General features: G+C 41.2%; 1 protein-coding gene across 26 annotated transcripts in view; it reads right to left on the reverse strand.

Moving 5' to 3' along the window:
- Rbfox2 (RNA binding fox-1 homolog 2) overlaps nucleotides 1-17,247 on the reverse strand; it is a 234,156-nt gene that overhangs the window by 81,768 nt on the left and 135,141 nt on the right. Inside the window, exon 1 of one of the 26 annotated variants that reach the window (XM_031348250.1) lies at nucleotides 2,879-2,903. The exons of 24 other annotated variants lie outside the window; for them this stretch is intronic. Coding sequence is in view for 1 of the 2 variants with exons in the window: in XM_031348201.1 (XP_031204061.1) it covers nucleotides 2,199-2,243 (45 nt within the window). In the remaining variant the exon portion in view is untranslated. Of the gene's footprint in view, nucleotides 1-2,198; nucleotides 2,724-2,878; nucleotides 2,904-17,247 lie in introns of those variants that run through there. One more of the 26 variants, XM_031348201.1, reaches the window with a different exon arrangement.

The raw sequence follows: 17,247 nt of genomic DNA on the forward strand, positions 1-17,247 counted from the left end.
CAGAAATCCACCTGCCTCTGCCTCCCAAGTGCTAGGATTAAAGGCATGCGCCACCACTGCCCGGCTTAAAGGATTCCTTTAAAAAAAAAAATTCTTTACTTATTATATGCAAGTACATTGTAGCTGTCTCCAGACACTCCAGAAGAGGGTGTCAGATCTCATTACAGATGGCTGTGAACCGCCACGTGGTTGCTGGGATTTGAACACAGGACCTTCAGAAGAGCAGTCAGTGCTCTTAACCGCTGAGCCATCTCTCAAGCCCCTCTACCTGTATTTTTAAACTGATCTGGTCCAGATTGGATACTGCATGAATTATAAGTAATAAAATAATAAATTTCAACTGCACGCTCTTAAGCAGGCATTATTTTATTAACATTAAGAGCAACGAAAGGTCAGGCACGTTATTACCTTTGGTTGAAAAGAACTTACTTTGTCTCATTATCTCAACATTAGCAATTCTAGAAATACTCAATTAAAAAGTAGATAAAAATCTTCTCATTAAAAAAACACTCTTCAGTCTTGTTCCTACATGTGTTCATTGTACAATGCATTGGTACACAAGTCTAAGTATTATGCAGTGAGTTCTGAGTAAAACAAGTATTATGATACAATAGAAACTTCTTAAAAAGCATTTCATAGTAAGAGAGTGTAGAAAACATCCATCTATGGCTCATTTAAAAACACAATGAAAATTGTTCCATACAAAAAGTAGTAAATAAGTTCATAAAATAGTTTTTAATCTTTCCATGCAAAACTGTTCTTTCAATCCATTAACTTACTACTGGTGTGGCAGAATGGAGAAAGCAACCTTAGCTGTACCCTCCTAGCCCCGCGTCTCAGAGCCGCCCTGGTTTTAGATGGAATAAAACACTAATCACAGCAAGGCAGGAAAGCATGGTTTAAAATACTAAACACTATACTCACCAATAATAAATCCAAGTGAATAAAAGACTGAGAGCACACCAATTCATCTTATCACGAATGAATCAAAGTTTCACTGCCAATGATTTTATTCAATTGTGTCATAGTCTGAAGAGAACTTTTCCACAGAGTGATTTAATGCCTGTGGTTGCAGCTAGCTGGTCACAGCTGGGACTTATCAGACCCACCAGTATTTACTTGTAAGAAGATTGGCTTCTGGTCTGTTTCATGACACAGCCAGCCTTAGGCTGTAAGAAATACCCCTGATGTCAGTAGAGAAATAGTCCCCAGATAAACAAAGTCCATAAATGCTGCAAACCTTGTCGTGGCAAGTGTGATGTGCACTGCACTTCAGCTGAGAAATCACAACCCATGGAAGGTTATGTACTGCCCATAAAACACAGAGACCAACATGTCAGGACACAGCTAAGGAGAGAGAGAACAACCTCTGAAGGGTTCCAGGACTGGGGCTTCAAGGCTTGAACAAAAGGGAGATTACCCACAATGGGTTAAGATCCTGGTCAGCTCTGTTAACCCTGTGAATTTCTGCTCAACCCACAACTTAGGGGCTTAGGTACTAGGTACTAGGTCAGAAAGGACAATAATTAAGGATCATGGAACATCTGTAATTCAGAACTCAAAGAATCAATAAAAATGAAGTTATGTGAGCATGGCTGTGTAGAATAACTACCCTAGCTAGAGCCAGAATCCAGGATTCTTCTCTATTTACTCCCTATACTGTTGCCAATTGAAAGGCATTTACACAATGCAGTATACTTTATAATGGCTTAACCTTTTCTAGTTTGGGATTTTAACAAGTTAACAATGAAAATGTCACAAATTCTACCATGGAATAATTGGAAATGGTAGGCTAAAACCAGATTAAAATAGTCTAAGCATGGCCTCAATTATGTAAAATTTCTGAAAAATACAGTAATATTTGGAGACTGCCACCTGTACCTCTCAGTTGCCTCCAGAGAACCTCAAGGTTATTATATCATGGTGGCACGATAAGTACATTTATACTGCCCATCCCATCCTGCACCCACATTCTCTGAAGCTTCAGAATTTCTAATACTGAAAAGCTAACCACTTCTGTCTAGTTATTCAACACTATTAAAATAAAATCTTTTGCTACCGCAAATTAGGAAAAAAAAAAAAATCTCAAGAAACCCGACCCAAATGTACCATCTCATATGAGAGGAAACCTGTCCTCTACCATAAAAGTTTCATGTCAATCAAATATTGTTCGGAAAACGAGTCATAACCCAGCTTACCTGGACAAGAGGATACTGATAATCCATGCAATATACACCATACATAGCAGAGGGAGAGGCTCCAGATCTGGACAGCACAGAAAGCACCTCAAGTTTTTGTCTAGTCTGATGTGTCCTGTCCAAGGGAACTAGAAGCACCCTCAAAAAAAAAAAAATCCTTGCCCCACTTTCCCCGTCTACACAGGGAGGTGTGCTGGCTCAGCTGGTGAAGTCAGAGGTTAGTTCAGAGCAACAGGATTCAGAAGTACATACAAGAGATGTTGAAAGAAAAGCAAAATATTCCAACTAAGTTAGCTGTACACACTAAAGACAGCGCTTGGGGTTGGCTTTTAACTGACAGATCCACCAGAAAGGCAAGAGGCAGAAGAAGAGCCAGGGAAGAGACCTCTGGCTCCTTAAAGCAGCAAACAAGGGCAGAAGCACAAGGCATCCAGACTGAAGTAATATAATGTCCCAGGCTGTGTGTCAAAGGGAATGCTCCCAACTTAGGACATTGGAGGCAAATGGGACTGTATTATTTTTCTAGCCCTCCCTTGCGTGCGCGCGCGCACACACACACACACACACACACACACACACCCTTCCTTGTCACTGTCTCCGGTGGAGACAGGTGTTAGGATTAACAGCATAAAACCCAGCCATAGAAAGAACTGGCAGAAAAAAGTCACACTGATACATACAGAAAAGGGTCCCTTTCATGATACTGTATGTTTCTGTATCATTTAACACACAGCTCCCTTCTGCTTTAACAGGAGTGAGGACAGCTGGCAGGATCAGCTAGAAAAGAGGAAGGTGGCCCCAACTCTGAGCAACATGAGTACACTGGAGGCCTGCAAATATGCGGGGCGTGCTCTCAGCTGTTCCAGTCAAACTTGGAGGGATTAACTGTGGCTGCCTGTGAAGAGGTGGGGGTAGAGAGGTCACTACAGAGAAGCAGTTGCTTTTTTCCTTTTAGGAAGCAGCTTTCCCCACCCCACCATTGTTTGCACACATATGTGCATACATATTTCTGGAACAGATATTAAAAGCAGTAACAAACAGAGACAGGTGTGAGGTTAGCTGACAGCCCACAGAAGGCTGGAGTTGGCTTTCATCTACAATCAGAACTAAGTAGTCCTTAGAAAATAACACACAATGCACAAAAGGTGAAAATAAACAGCTGTAGAGCCACACCAGGCAAAACTACTCCTCTTTAAAATCCTCTACTTGGGACAAGTATTCAAAGATTCAAAATGATAATTCTAAATTTCTTTCAGCGTTAGACCTCCTAATCTACTGAGGCAGAAAGAACCAGTACTGCTAGGACATGCCTTTATGGGGTTAGTGAGGTAAGTAAGGGCCTGTGCTGGCATGGCTGCTCCCAACCATACCAAGTGCAGCCTTCTTCTTCTCCAGCCATTGACACTAAGTGCAAGGGTATTCAGGAGAAACTTTTCTTTAAGGTTTAATTTGGCACTGGCATATCTAGATATGGTCTTCCAGATACAACATGGACCTTACATCACACAGACTCAAGGACCATACAAATACTAGAATATCTCTAACTTGTCAGCACTGATTCTCAATGAGGATAAAAAAAATAAACCAATTCAATATAATTAAAAACAGTTGGGTGTGATGGAATATACTTGTAAACCCCAGCTACTAAAAATCAGAGGCAAGAAGTTTAGAGTTCAAGGACAGCATGACACAAGACAGCAAGATTATCCAATCCCATACCAAAAGGCAGTTGTTTATACCTACTCTACATTAGGTACTATGCTTAAGTATTAGAGAAACTAGTAGAAACAGTCTGGTTGCAAAGTACTTCAAAGGTATAGGTGAAGTCAGAGGTGAAATACTGCCATAGGACAAATTTAAGAAGCACTGTGAGCAATTTACCACACCTGGGTCACCGTTGTTAACATGCTCTCATCAGACACTTGTACAATGCTTCCTATCACTACATTCTTGCTTCTACTACTTGGTTTGTCAACTCTGAAAGAAGCTCACTAGAGGCTCCTAACATCTTACAGTTGCCTGGCCACATCTTAAAGCCTATGGTGTACATTTTAATTGCCCCCTCTGAAATTAATAAATACAGAAAAGGGATGGAGGTAGGTCTCAGTGGTAAGCAGTTGCCTAGCATGCAGAAGGTCCTGGGTTCTACCCTAAGGTATCAAGAGAAGGTATGGGAGGCAGGGGCAGGTCTCTGCAATAAAAATCTTGCACAAAATACCCTCTTAAATCAAAGAATTTTACATGATTTAACTTCACTATATGTTGTTTAGAGCACCGCATCATTGGGCATGTGGGTATTTGTCACTTAGCTCCCTAGGTCACTATTAAATCTTCTGAGATTCTGATTGGTGGTGCAGTGGTAAGCATAGCTGCTCACTAACCCTAAGATTCTCCTTGATGTGAAGACCTGAAAATGGTGATGTGACCATAATAATAAACTGTCTGCAAACCTAAACCTTTACCAGTTAGCCCAGTTTGATACTGACAGAAGGTGAAATGCTTGGGTGATGGTGTATTTAAGATAATAAAAGCAGCCTAGAGTGGTGATACACACCTTTAATGACAGCATCTGGAGGCAGAGGCAGGTGGGAGGCCAGCCTGGGCTACACAGCAAATTTCAGGACAGCCAGGGCTACACAGAGAAACCCTACCATGAAGAACAAAAACAGAACAACAACAACAAAAAAAACAACAAAACAAACAAAAAAAACCCCAACCAACCAAACAAACAAACAAACTCCCAACAAAGCAAAAATAAATACCCCACCCCCAAAAATAAAATCTGTAAAACAAACCCAAACTAAAACAGATAACAGAAGGGTGGAAATGGGTAGAGGGACACTTAGAGAGAAGACAAAGAGCTGTAAAAAGAATCTTAGGGAATCTTGACTTCTAGAGAGCAGACAACACAAGATGAAGTGGAGCTCCAGAGTCCACTGACCCTGAGCACAGGAAGGCATTTGCTACTTTTCTGCACTCCACATCCCTTACCGATGCTACTAGAAACATGCAAAGGCTAAAGAGAATAAGATTCAGAAAACGTGACTGCACTTACCAGACAGAGGCTACTGCCCAGTGCTGGCCTGCAACACTAGTACTAGGTGAGTCAAAATAAAAAGTAGAAACCACACCTGCATTTAAATCTCACTAAAACTTTCTGCCTTGGGCCCAAGTGGGAAGCACAGACAGTCGCTGATGGCACAGTCAGTGGTCCATCCTTGTCTTTTCCAGGAAAACTTGTCACATAACAGGTTTTTCTCTCCATGTCCAGTAAGGATCATCAAGGATTGTAATGGTATTCCTATGTGAACCTTGGAATACTTGTACTAGATCCTTTGCTTAAGGACCTATCCATTTGTTTTGCACCATTCTCAAAATTACTGATATAAGTAATTAGTATAAGTCATTGCTACAAGTTTCTGCCATCAAGGCTGAGCCACTCCCACCCTAACCCCCACCCCCCGACAAGACAAATTTCAAACCAAGAGCCCAGACTAAACCCCTCCTTTGTTCACTTGCTCTTCCAGGCATTTTGATCACAGTGAGAAGAAAAGTGTAAGCCCTACTATAGCTCACCCACCCTTATTTTTCTCATTCAGTCAATATCCATTCACAGTAACAGAGCATCCAACATGGTGTAGTAAGTGTGAAGGCTTCCAAAGAGCTGACAATGCAGGAGAGAAAGTAGGGGACACTGGATCATATGTGATGAATGCCACATCTTGTTGAAGACAGCTGAAATAAAGTCAAATACAGCAGCAACCTACTGTTCTCTACTGTTACCCTCTCATTTTCTGGTGTGAGGAAGACTAGGAATAGTCCATAGACAATGATTAACTAAATGAGGAGGGCTTAGCAAGTTTGGCAGATAAAATGGGAAGAGTAAGGGATTGAGAGTGGACCAGCATTCTAAGTGAATAAACCTACTGTGAGCAAAGCCCACAGAAGGGTGGATAAACAGCGCAGAGCCAAAAGCTTGTACGACTATCTGCTGGAAGAGCTCTGTTGGTTCTAGCATGAGATGGTTGAGCTTTCTGCACCAAGAGAAAGGCTTCCAAATGATGCCTACCAGAGCAGATCACAATAAAGAGTAGAGACACACTGCCCAAATGATGCCTACCAGAACAGATCACAATAAAGAGTAGAGACACACCTGCACATGACACATAGGTAAAAAATGGATGTAGTAACAAAACTGGTATATGGGACACAGCATTTTGTTGAGAAATGAAAGGCATGGCCGTAAGCCAAGTTGACAGCGCTTTTCTTGGTGTTGTCTTTCTAAATTGGCGTAGTCTGAGAATCCCTGATTCAAAACTAGAAATGATGACCTTTGGTCACTGATACCGACTCAAAGTTTCTGATTTAGCATTTTTGGGTCTCAAATTTTTGAATTAGGAATATTTAACCAGTGCAGTCTATTAAAGTATTCCAAGGTCCCCAAAGCCTTCTGAAATCTAAAACTCTTCTGGGCCAATGTATTATCAAGAAGGGATATTCAGCCTTACTGTTCATAAGTAATAAATGTTCAATAGCTGCACTGGGGAGGCAGAAGCAGGTGGAGTTCTGGGAACTCAAGGTCAGACTGGTCTACACAGTGAGTTCCAGGATAGCCAGAGTTGCATGGTGAAACCCTGTCTCAAAAGAAAAAAACAGTAAAATGTATAAATAAATGACAACATCACAGTCATTCAAGTTTTGATAGATAATATTAAAAAGTAACTTTTAAGGCAAAGAATAACTACAAGTTAGCAAAAGAAAAGCAAATTCTCCTGTCAGAGAATTTGACAGGAGCTTCCTCAATGGGGCTATATAAAAGAATGTGACAGCGAGACCAAGTGAAACAAAAATGAGCTGTTCTAGTTGAGACTCCCCAAGACCAAACAACCTGTTCACTGCCAGACATGAAGAGATCATTCTATATAATACTTATGCCCAGCCAATCCATCCCAACTAAAATCACAAAATCCAATGAATAAACAATTGCCATCATTTTAAGAAAGCAGGTCTGGAGAAGATTGTTATGTTTAAATATGAAATAGCTCCTATGGTGAGGGGCAACCACAACTGATGACTACCTCTGCACTGAGCCAACACTCCCTCCTTCAGCTGTTCTGTCAGGTGTACTGTCAGAGGATGAAAAGCAGCCAACACAGAAAGAAGAAATGCTGCTGTGATTGATGCTGAGCACATCCCGATGTCTTAGCTTCCTTTCCTTTAGGGAGGAGGTTTATCTAATGCACAATTATAGATTAGAATCCATCTTGGGGGGCTGTGGGGGTTAGGGGGCAGGGGAGTCAAGGCAGCAGAAACTGAAGCAGCTAGTCACATCCACAATCAAAAGCAGAAAGATAATAAATGTATACATACTGTACCTGGCTCACTTTCGCCATTCTTACAAGGTCTGGGACCCAACCTTAGGGAATGGAGCCACCTACAATGGGCAAGACTTTACAACTCAATGAATACAGTCAAGATAATTCCAATAGACATGTGCATAGGCAAACCTATCTAGACAATCCCTCATTGAAATTTTTATCCTACACCAATTCTAGACTGTGTTAAGTTGATAATTAAAAAGTATTATATCTCAAGTACGTAAGCCTTTAAGACTGGTTTATCAAGACATTTAGAAGAGTCTGAAGAAGCAGGCTAGGGATTGAAGAGATGACTCAGTGGTTAAGTGCACTGGCTGTTTTTTCAGAGGACCAGAGTTTGATATCCAGTTTACAACCATATGTCTCTACGTCCATTTCCAGTGGATTCAATGCCCTTTCTCTTCTGACCTCTTCAAGTTCTGCATGCATACAATGCACAAACATACACACAGGCAAAACACTCATACATATGAAATTAAAATCAAAGACAATAGAAGTAGATTAGAGAAATTAGAGAACCATGCTTACTATGCAACTCGCAGTAGGAAGCCAGAAGACAAGGGTGCTACAGAAATATGGACAGGAAAGACTGGATCCATATGGTCTCAGACGGCACATCAACTCTCTGGGACCTGGACTAGAGATCACTCATGTTACTTTACCAAAGAGAAACCCTACATTTTGTCCATGCCCTGAGACTTTGTGGAAGGCTTCTTTAAAGATTACACACTAATCTGGTCGAATAAATTCCAAAGTAGTCCAATATGTAGAGTATTGCATGGTTATTGCTAACTGCTTTTAGCTGGGTTAAAATTAAGAATCAGGGGCAAAACTCAGAGCACAAGGATTCTCAAAGCTTGTAGTTTGGCCAACACAAGAGTCTGCATAAAGTTAAGGCCTCAGAAAGTATATCTGCTGAAGAGATGGAAAATAAACCTGGCAGCAGAGCAACAGGAAAGATGCCTCAGAGGCATCTCAAAATTTGGCCAGACCCGATCCATCTCAAGAGTATAAACATGTGTATGTATTTGAAAGACTGGCTTCCAAGAGAAGAGAGAGACACAGAGGTCCCCTGTTTACAAAGGATCACTTAGGAAATGTTTCCCAAATTCAGATATCTAGGCATTTAGAAATCTCAGTACTTTGGTTCTGGAGTTTTAACTACTATTCAAGCTGATAGTTTTGCTGTCATGTGTGTGATATTGGTTTTGCCGTTGTGTAGAAAGAGTTCAGAGGTCATAAAGTCCTCTACCAAAATTTACATAAGAAAACCTAGGGGCCGCTAAATGTGTGACAGAGTTGGAGTCACCATAGGACTCCAGCCCCTAAGAGGATAGTATGTGAAGCTATGAGAGTAAAGGAGTAGATATAATGGAGATCCAGAAGATATAAGATGACTAGGAATATGAAATCTTTCCCAAAGGAAAAAAGCAGACAGTTGGGGGCAGCCAGCCCAAGAGAGGAGCCTTGAAGTAGCAATGCTGAAGGGTTGCCGGCCTCTGAAGTATCATAAAAGCTCACACCCAAGATGCCAGACAGAGGCTACAGGGTTCAATTGTTCATCCTCACAACAGATGAACTTGATTCTGCCTGATTTTTCTTGTTACTATGTTATCCCTCCTTTTTGGAAAAGGATGGTACTGTATACCAGTGCAGTTTGGAGGAATACATACCAGTGGATACAAGTGTATCTTTGTAACTGTATCTTATCCCTGTATCCACCTTCCTCCCATCCCCTACAAGGTGAGCATTCCTGTACTAGTTCTCTACCATAGCATTCTACCTATCACAGGCTGGAAGCAATGGAGCCAATGGCTATGGACTGAAATCTCTGACACTGTAAGCTAAAATGAACCCTTCTTCCCTTCTGAGTTATTTTAACTATTCCAAATCTTTGGCATTTCTATAGTAATCTTACAATAGGTTTGTCAATTTTTTAAAAAAATTGGCTGGTATTCTGATTGAGATTACTATCAATGTACAGAACAGTTTGAACTGACTTCCTATCCTAGAACAGAGTCCATGCACGGCTTACTTTTCCCCTGCCTTGAGCCATCCATGTTCTATACAGGCAGGGATTGTAAAGAACTTCCTCTAGACATTGTGATGCTCATCACCTTTCTCAAGTCTACTAGACTCCATAATACTCAGATCCCTACAAGAATGAGTATACAGATGTGGGGTCAGGGGTGTGGAAGAGAAATCCAGAAACGCATCCAGCGGTATAAAGACAATTCGGGGATAGAATAGTTTCAGAATAATGAACTGGACATCAGTATAGCCACATGTGGTAACAATGAACTGATGTACATACTTGTACCATATAGAAAATTAGATCACAGGCCTAAAACACAAAACATGAAAGTACAAACTTCAGGATTATAATTCCTTGAACTGAGCAAGATTTCAGAGCTATGGTATAGCCTATGGGTGTTGCTCAGTGGTAAGGTGCATGCTTAGCATGGTCCAGGCCCTTGGTCTGATCCCTAGCACCAAACACACTAAAAACAAGCCATAAAAGAACAAACCAACAAATCAGACTACACTGAAAACTTTTCATCACCAATGGACACTGAGAGGAAAACAAGTCACAATTTAAAGGTACCATTTCTAAAGTATGTATTTGATAAAGGGCTTTGTCTTAGTTAGGGTTTACTGCTGTGAACAGACACCATGACCATGGCAACTCTTATAAAGGACAACATTTAATTATGGCTGGCTTACAGGTTCAGAATTTCAGTCCATTATTATCAAGGCAGGAGCCAGGCAGGCATGGTATAGGAAGTGAGGGTTCTACATCTTGTCCTGAAGGCAAACAGGAGAAGACTGGCTTCCAGGCAGCTAGGACAAGGGTCTTAAAGCCCATGCCCACAGTGACATACTTCCTCTAACAGGGCCATACCTCCCAATAGTGCCATTCCCTGGGCCAAGCATATTAAACCACCACAGGCTTTAAGACAAACTACATAAGAAATTGTACAACTGACCTAGAGTCAGTACTTAGTAACTTCTTAAAATATCACATATATTTCATAAAGCCTACCCAGTCTACTTGTTAGTATTAATATTTACCCAAGAGAAATAAGAACCTATATTCATATATACAACTATACAAGAACCTAGGGTACAAGCAACTCAAACACCCGCAGGAGACAACGCCTAACACACTGCCACAGTCACAAGTGAACACTGTGACTCATCAGCAAAACTGAATGAGCTTTTAGTGTAACATCATGGTAACAGGTACAAGAAGCCCAGCCATAAGGCTTTTTACTGCCATGGTTAAATTTTTCTCAGATTCTAAAAGTACAAACCAATCTATAGTGGTGGAAGGCAAATCACTGATCACTTGATAGTGTGCTTGGCGGGGAAGTCAATCAGGACATGAAGAATCCGCTGAAGATCTGTAACCTGTTAGTTATCTCAGTTGTGACAATGACTTCAGAGGTGTGTACAAGCCAAAACTTAACAAACTGTGACTTCACTGTATATCACGTATTGTGTACTAACTGCATCTCAGCAAACTGTCAATAGAAAACTTAATTCCCACCCTCCTCAGTGCTGAGGTCTTAGGTCAGTTATCTGCTCTGAGGAGAAGGAGGGGTGGCAAAGGGAAATGGGAAAGAATCAACCTGTCCTCTTAGAAGGAGATGGAGGATAGAGAGGAAAATGTCAAATGCAGGTAGAGGAAAAACGGCAGGCTGCTCTGGAAGTTACTAATCATCACGGCTGTGTCACTAGCAGAACCTCCCTTTCCACTTGCACGTGACCTTTTCGTTCCATTGTACACACTTTCTGTTACTCCAATCTTGTGAAGAGAGGGGTATATAGTCTATCTTTCTTCCCCTAATATCCCTGACACTCAGCAGAATTCCTGAATGGTCTAAGCCAGAGTGTGTGCTGGGGACTAGGGCTGTGAGGCAAGACTAGATGGAGTCAAATATTGAAGGCAGGCTCTGAGCCTTATGTTTTGGGAGGTATTATCTCTCTGCCTCGAATTCTTTCTCTGGAAGAAGGTAACAAGAGAACCTAACAGTTGCTGTGCTCTCTAAGTTAGTAAACAAAGAAGGCCACCACATAGTGATGATCTTCAGCATCATCTCTGATAATTTAGGAAGGAGGGAATATTACCTATATGTGAGTTTAGAGGAAAACATGATTTGTTTTTATGCCTCTTATTTACCTTGTAGTACCAAATAAATTAGAAGCACCCCCTTAAGTCCAATATAAAGAGTTAACAGAAAAGGAGACTGTAGGGTGTTGGAAGTGTGGTTGCCTCTTCCCAGACTGCATTCATCACTCTGCATCCTACAGTGCATACGCACAGTCAGACATCAGGGCAGCTCTCATTCCCACTGAGAGAAGGGCAGGGCTGACAGCAACAGCAGAGCGGTGTGGGAACCCTCGGGTTGGCACCAGCCCCTTGCTCTATTCAGACCTGTAATCTCTTCTGACTTTGATTTAATGCAGCAATTACTGGTAATGTGGTTTGAAGGAGATAAATGCCCAGTGTAGCTGTCTGTCGCTTACTCTGCTCATGATGCAAGAACATTTTTAAATTAAAATTCCCTTTATGATAAAGGAGCTGCTTCACTGAATGTTCCTGTGCAGGCCTGATACGGAGCATCCCCAAAGAGGATTAGAAACTAACACCCTCCCTCCTACACAATTACCCTACACCTAAATAAAGTAAGCCCTCAACCCTAAGTTTTTCTCATTTATCTAAGTAGAGTCTTCTTCCTACTTTTTAAGATCATGATGTCAGCATTAGAGAATCTGATGACTAAAGATTCAGCTCTCATTTTGGTAAAGAAGCTACCTTAATTTCCTTTTAAATAAATAACCAAAGTAAACATTCATACACACATGCCTAAATGTCACTGTAGGCAGGTAAGTGGCTGAGCCTCTAACTCTAACTCTTAAAAAGAATACAAGATAAAGGCCAGCTACCTAGTGAGTTCTCTTTAAAAGGGGGCAGGGAAAATGGCTCAATTCGATGAAAAATAAATAAAGGCTCCCTTTCCCCCACCCAGCCAGTTTGCTATGGCACACTTTGTTTATATGCAACTCACCCCCCCCCCCAAGATAGGGTTTCTCTGTGTAGACCAGCCTGGCCTTGAATTCAGAAATCTGCCTGCCTCTGCCTCCCAAGTGCTGGGATTAAAGGTGTGTACCACCACTACTCGGCATATATGCAAATCTTAAGTCATAAGATTATTGTAAGATATTCTTAACCCTTAAGTCATGTAAGAACTAAGAATATCTCTGAGGGTTTTTCTACCTACAACATCAAACCACCATCTTACAGCAACTCAAAGATTCTGCATTTGACATTCCTGCTGGAAACTGCATATTAGGGTAGCAAGAAGGTTCTGTGGGTGAAGGCACCTGCCACCAAGCCTGCCCTGAGGTGGATCCCCAGGATCTACAAGTGGAAACCATCTCCTGCACATTGTTCTCTGACCTCCACACAGGTACTGTGGCAGCCTCCTCCCAACTAAAAAAAGGAAAAGAACCTGCATAATGAGGGGCAAGCTAGTTAAACACAAACACTGGTGCTATCCTGTAAAACTAGAGTGCAAGCACCAGAGAACCTGAGGGGTATGCAACCACTTAGCACACTCAATAATTCTTGAGTCAATCATAACAATGCTGATCCAATTATGAAAGTTCCTACCTCCCAAATAATAATAATTTGTGGCTGCTTAAAATTTGTCATTTTGATCGCTGGGATGGACAATTATGATATCCTTTGGAAAAGAAAAAAAAAAAAAAAAGAACTAGAGAGCATAATGTTCCGTTCAGTTACAGTCTACAAAGTGAGTACAAAAGCCCCAAGACTAAATGTGTATTTCTGCTTCCTAACATACTCAGTACAATTTCAGCATGAAGGTCAAAAGTCAAGAACTGATTTTCTATTTCACCACAGGAGAAGTGATATCACACTTATAATTAATTCAACTAGTATTTCTAATAGCCTCTAAAATTTACACACACACACACACACACATACAACCACAACCCATACACACCCTTCAGCAGAGTAATATAATGCCTTCTCAGGAAATCCAAGATTAAGACTAGAGTCCCTCTCCAGACAAGACCTATTTTTTTTGTTTGTTTTGTTTTTGTTTTCAAGACAGGGTTTCTCTGTGTAGCCCTGGCTGTCCTGGAACTCATTCTGGAGACCAAGCTGCCCAAGAACACGGAAATCTGCCTGCCTCTGCCTCCCAAATGCTGGGATTAAAGGTCACTGCCCGGCTACAAACCTAGGTATTCGAATATAGAACTGACCTCATGCTTACAAAAGCAATGCTAATGTGGAGACCTGTGAAGGGTTCTGTAGCTCTTCATAAGAAAGCTCAAGTTCTCTTTCAAAGGTATGGCTATCTTAGAAAAACAGTTGTATAAACCCCGCCCACACACATGTATGCACACATATGAGCACGCAAACACACCTGCACATATACACCCCCCCCACACACACACATGCATGCACTAGCCCTTCGGGAAAATAGCCTGGCATAATTAATAAGATTAAAGAGGACTTAGGATAAATAAGATGAGAAAGTCTGATCCTTACAGGATTATACCCCAAATCCTAGCATGAATCCAATGATTTCTAAGATCAACACCATGTAACAAGATTAAATCAACAGCTACTTTTGTTTTTACAATGGAAACAATCACAGTTGGCAAATGCAGGCCTACTGCATCTCCCCCTGTGTTAACTAGGAGGTCTGAGGGCTGGACAGGGACTTCTGCTGTGATGAAGCCTGCTAATGAGTACACTTCAGGGTCCAGAACCCCTTCTCCTTATTTCTAAAGTCCAAAAGTCTAGAACAACGTTTCTTCTTCATTCGCCTCCACTTTTGTGAGGTGGTAGGGAAGCGATTCATTCAACAACAAATGTGAGATGAACCAACTCATTGTGTGACTATCTAAAATAACAACTAATAAATGGTACCGTAGCAGGCATTGAAGCCCTTAATCTCCCAAAATGCAAGGATCTAGGCGATAGCCCTGGGTGTTTTAAGTAAAGGATATGGGTCTGTATTGGTTTCTAAATAAACTACCATTTTTGTTGTTGTTTGGTTGTTTTTGTTGGTTGGTTGTTTTGAGACAAGCTCCCTCTATGTAGACCAGGCTGTCCTTGAACTCACAGAGATCCATCCCCTTACCTCTGCCTCTCAAATACTGAGGACTGGTTCATTGTTTTTAAAAGGCAAAGTCTGTCTTGCAAGGGCTAACCCTAAACTCTTGGTGGACTCAAAGGATTCTGGTACTCCCATGCCCTGATAGCTGAAGGAGCTATCAGCCTATGCAAGGACAGTGCTCTCTTGCAGATGGTAGCAATGGCTCATGCAATGGCATATCCATAAGCAATAACATTCTGGATAATGGCTATCAATATGAGTGTGGGGATATGTCCAGCTGAAACCAGGGCTTCATTTGAGATGAAAAGCAGTAAGGGTTAAGAAAAAACACTCAAGTTTGGATGGGGACTACGTTTTTGAAACTTGCTGCAATCAAAATCGAACAACAAAAGCTTTTGTAGAATATAGCAGGGAAGGGAACATGACTGGTCTGAAGATGCATAGGCAGATAAATAGGTATTTGCTGATTATGTTTAGGTGTGATTTTTCAAAGTTTTAGTTAAAAAAAAATTATCACAGAAAGTTACTGAAAGATACTGCATGTTCCCTTAATTTCTCTTGGAATATTTGTGTCAATAAGTTGGCTTCTGTACTCTTCTATTTATGAGTTAATTTTAAACACCACTTACTTCTCTTGGAATATCTGCATGTAAATTTGTATATCTTTCTGTTTGGCAGTATTCAATTAGCAAAGAAAACTACTTATCTCTGCTTCTAGGAAGAAGATGCATCTACAGTTCTCACTGTGTGTGCGTGTGTGTACCATTAAGACACATCTCCAGCCACAGACTCTTCAAAGTAGAGATGAGAGAGCAAACTGAGTAGTGTTCCTCTCTAACCAAAAGAAGAGCAACATACAAAGCACTGAGACTTCTGAAATCCAGCCAAACTGCACCACCTAACAAGCAAATACTGGGAGCTCTCTCTCACCAGGCACCTGAGCATGTCTGCTGAGGTGCTGTTACAGACATTTATCCTGGAGAAGTTACTGAGAAGAAGGTTAGGGGTGGAGCAGAGAACATCCAAGACTAAGATAAAGCAGAGTTCTCAAGACACCAGAAACATGATCCATAAGTGAAGAGTAAACTGGCCTGTGTCACAACTAAAGTTTTGTTTTGTTCTTCAATGTGAAACAAGAAAGTTGACAAAATGAAAGGAAGTATTTGTGAACCATATATCTGAAACTATGTAACAATAAGAACTGTCAAAATTCAACAATAGATATCATCTAGTTGGAATATGGACAGACACTGACAACTCACCAAAGATACATAGTCTGTTAAACAGAAATGGAGATGAGCTCAGCATCTTTAGCCAACAGGAAAATGTACATTAAAACTATAGCAAGATGACTCCACACTGACCAGAAAAGCTTAAAAGAGTAATGATACCAAATGTGGAATCTGGGTAAATGGAAGCACTGGTATACTACTGGTGAATAGAAAACAGTACTTGAGCTCTAGAAACACCTTAGACATTTCCTCTTAAAAAAACAAAAAACAAAAAAAACAAAAAAACAAACAAACAAAAAAAAAACCATGATCCAGCAACTTCACTCTCTAGCATCTACCCAGAGAAATGAAAGTTTCTACTCACACAAAAACCTCTGTACAAATGTCTGTAATACTTTTACTCACAATAGGTGAGGGGAGGAAAGAGGAAAGAAACAGGAGACAGAGAGAAGAGAAACAAAGACGTCTACTACTATGGTACTAGCTAAGCCATTTCTCCCACCCCTCGGTGAACCTTATATTTTCAAATGATTATAAATTCATGTGCAGTTACCCAAAGTAACTGGTACATCTATGCCATGGAAGGGCCACTGAACGATAAAGACAGATAAATGATTGATATTTGCAACCCTGAAACTCTCCAGAGAGTTTCCACTGAATTTAAAAAATCCAGTCCCAGAAAGACTTCTACTATCTCTCATTTACAGAGCACAGCTAATGGGAGAAGACTGCTGAAATGAGTAACAGATTAGGGGAAGGCAAGTCAGTCAAGGAGTAGGAGCAGAGGGAGTGGCTGCAGATGAGCAACAAGAGGAGCCCAAGGTGACAAGTCTGTCTCAAAAGCATCACCGCCAGGGTCCAGGCGGAGATATTACTCTAGTTTTGCATGTGGCCATCTGGAAAACTGGAGAAGTGGGGCCAACAGGAAGTCTCTGAACTTTGGGTAATTGCATATGAATTTATAACTATTTGAAAATAAAAGGTTCACCAAGGGGTGGGAGAAATAGCTTAGCTAGTAATGTATCTGTAAGCACGAAGACTTGGGTGACAATACGCAAGAGCCATCTGGGACAGCAGCTCCTGTCTGTAATACTGCATTGACAGACAAAGAAAGGTGGGCCTTGGAGCTCATTGTTCAGTCAGCCTGCCTCAAACAACAAGTTCCATGCTCATTGCAAGACCCTGGCTCAAAAACGTGGGAGAGTGATCAAGGAAGGCACCCAATGGCTGCTACGGCTTCTACAAGCACTTACCCAACCTGCACGCACGCACGCACGCGCAC

This window comes from Mastomys coucha, unplaced genomic scaffold, assembly GCF_008632895.1.
Source record: "Mastomys coucha isolate ucsf_1 unplaced genomic scaffold, UCSF_Mcou_1 pScaffold11, whole genome shotgun sequence".
Classification (NCBI taxonomy): domain Eukaryota; kingdom Metazoa; phylum Chordata; class Mammalia; order Rodentia; family Muridae; genus Mastomys; species Mastomys coucha.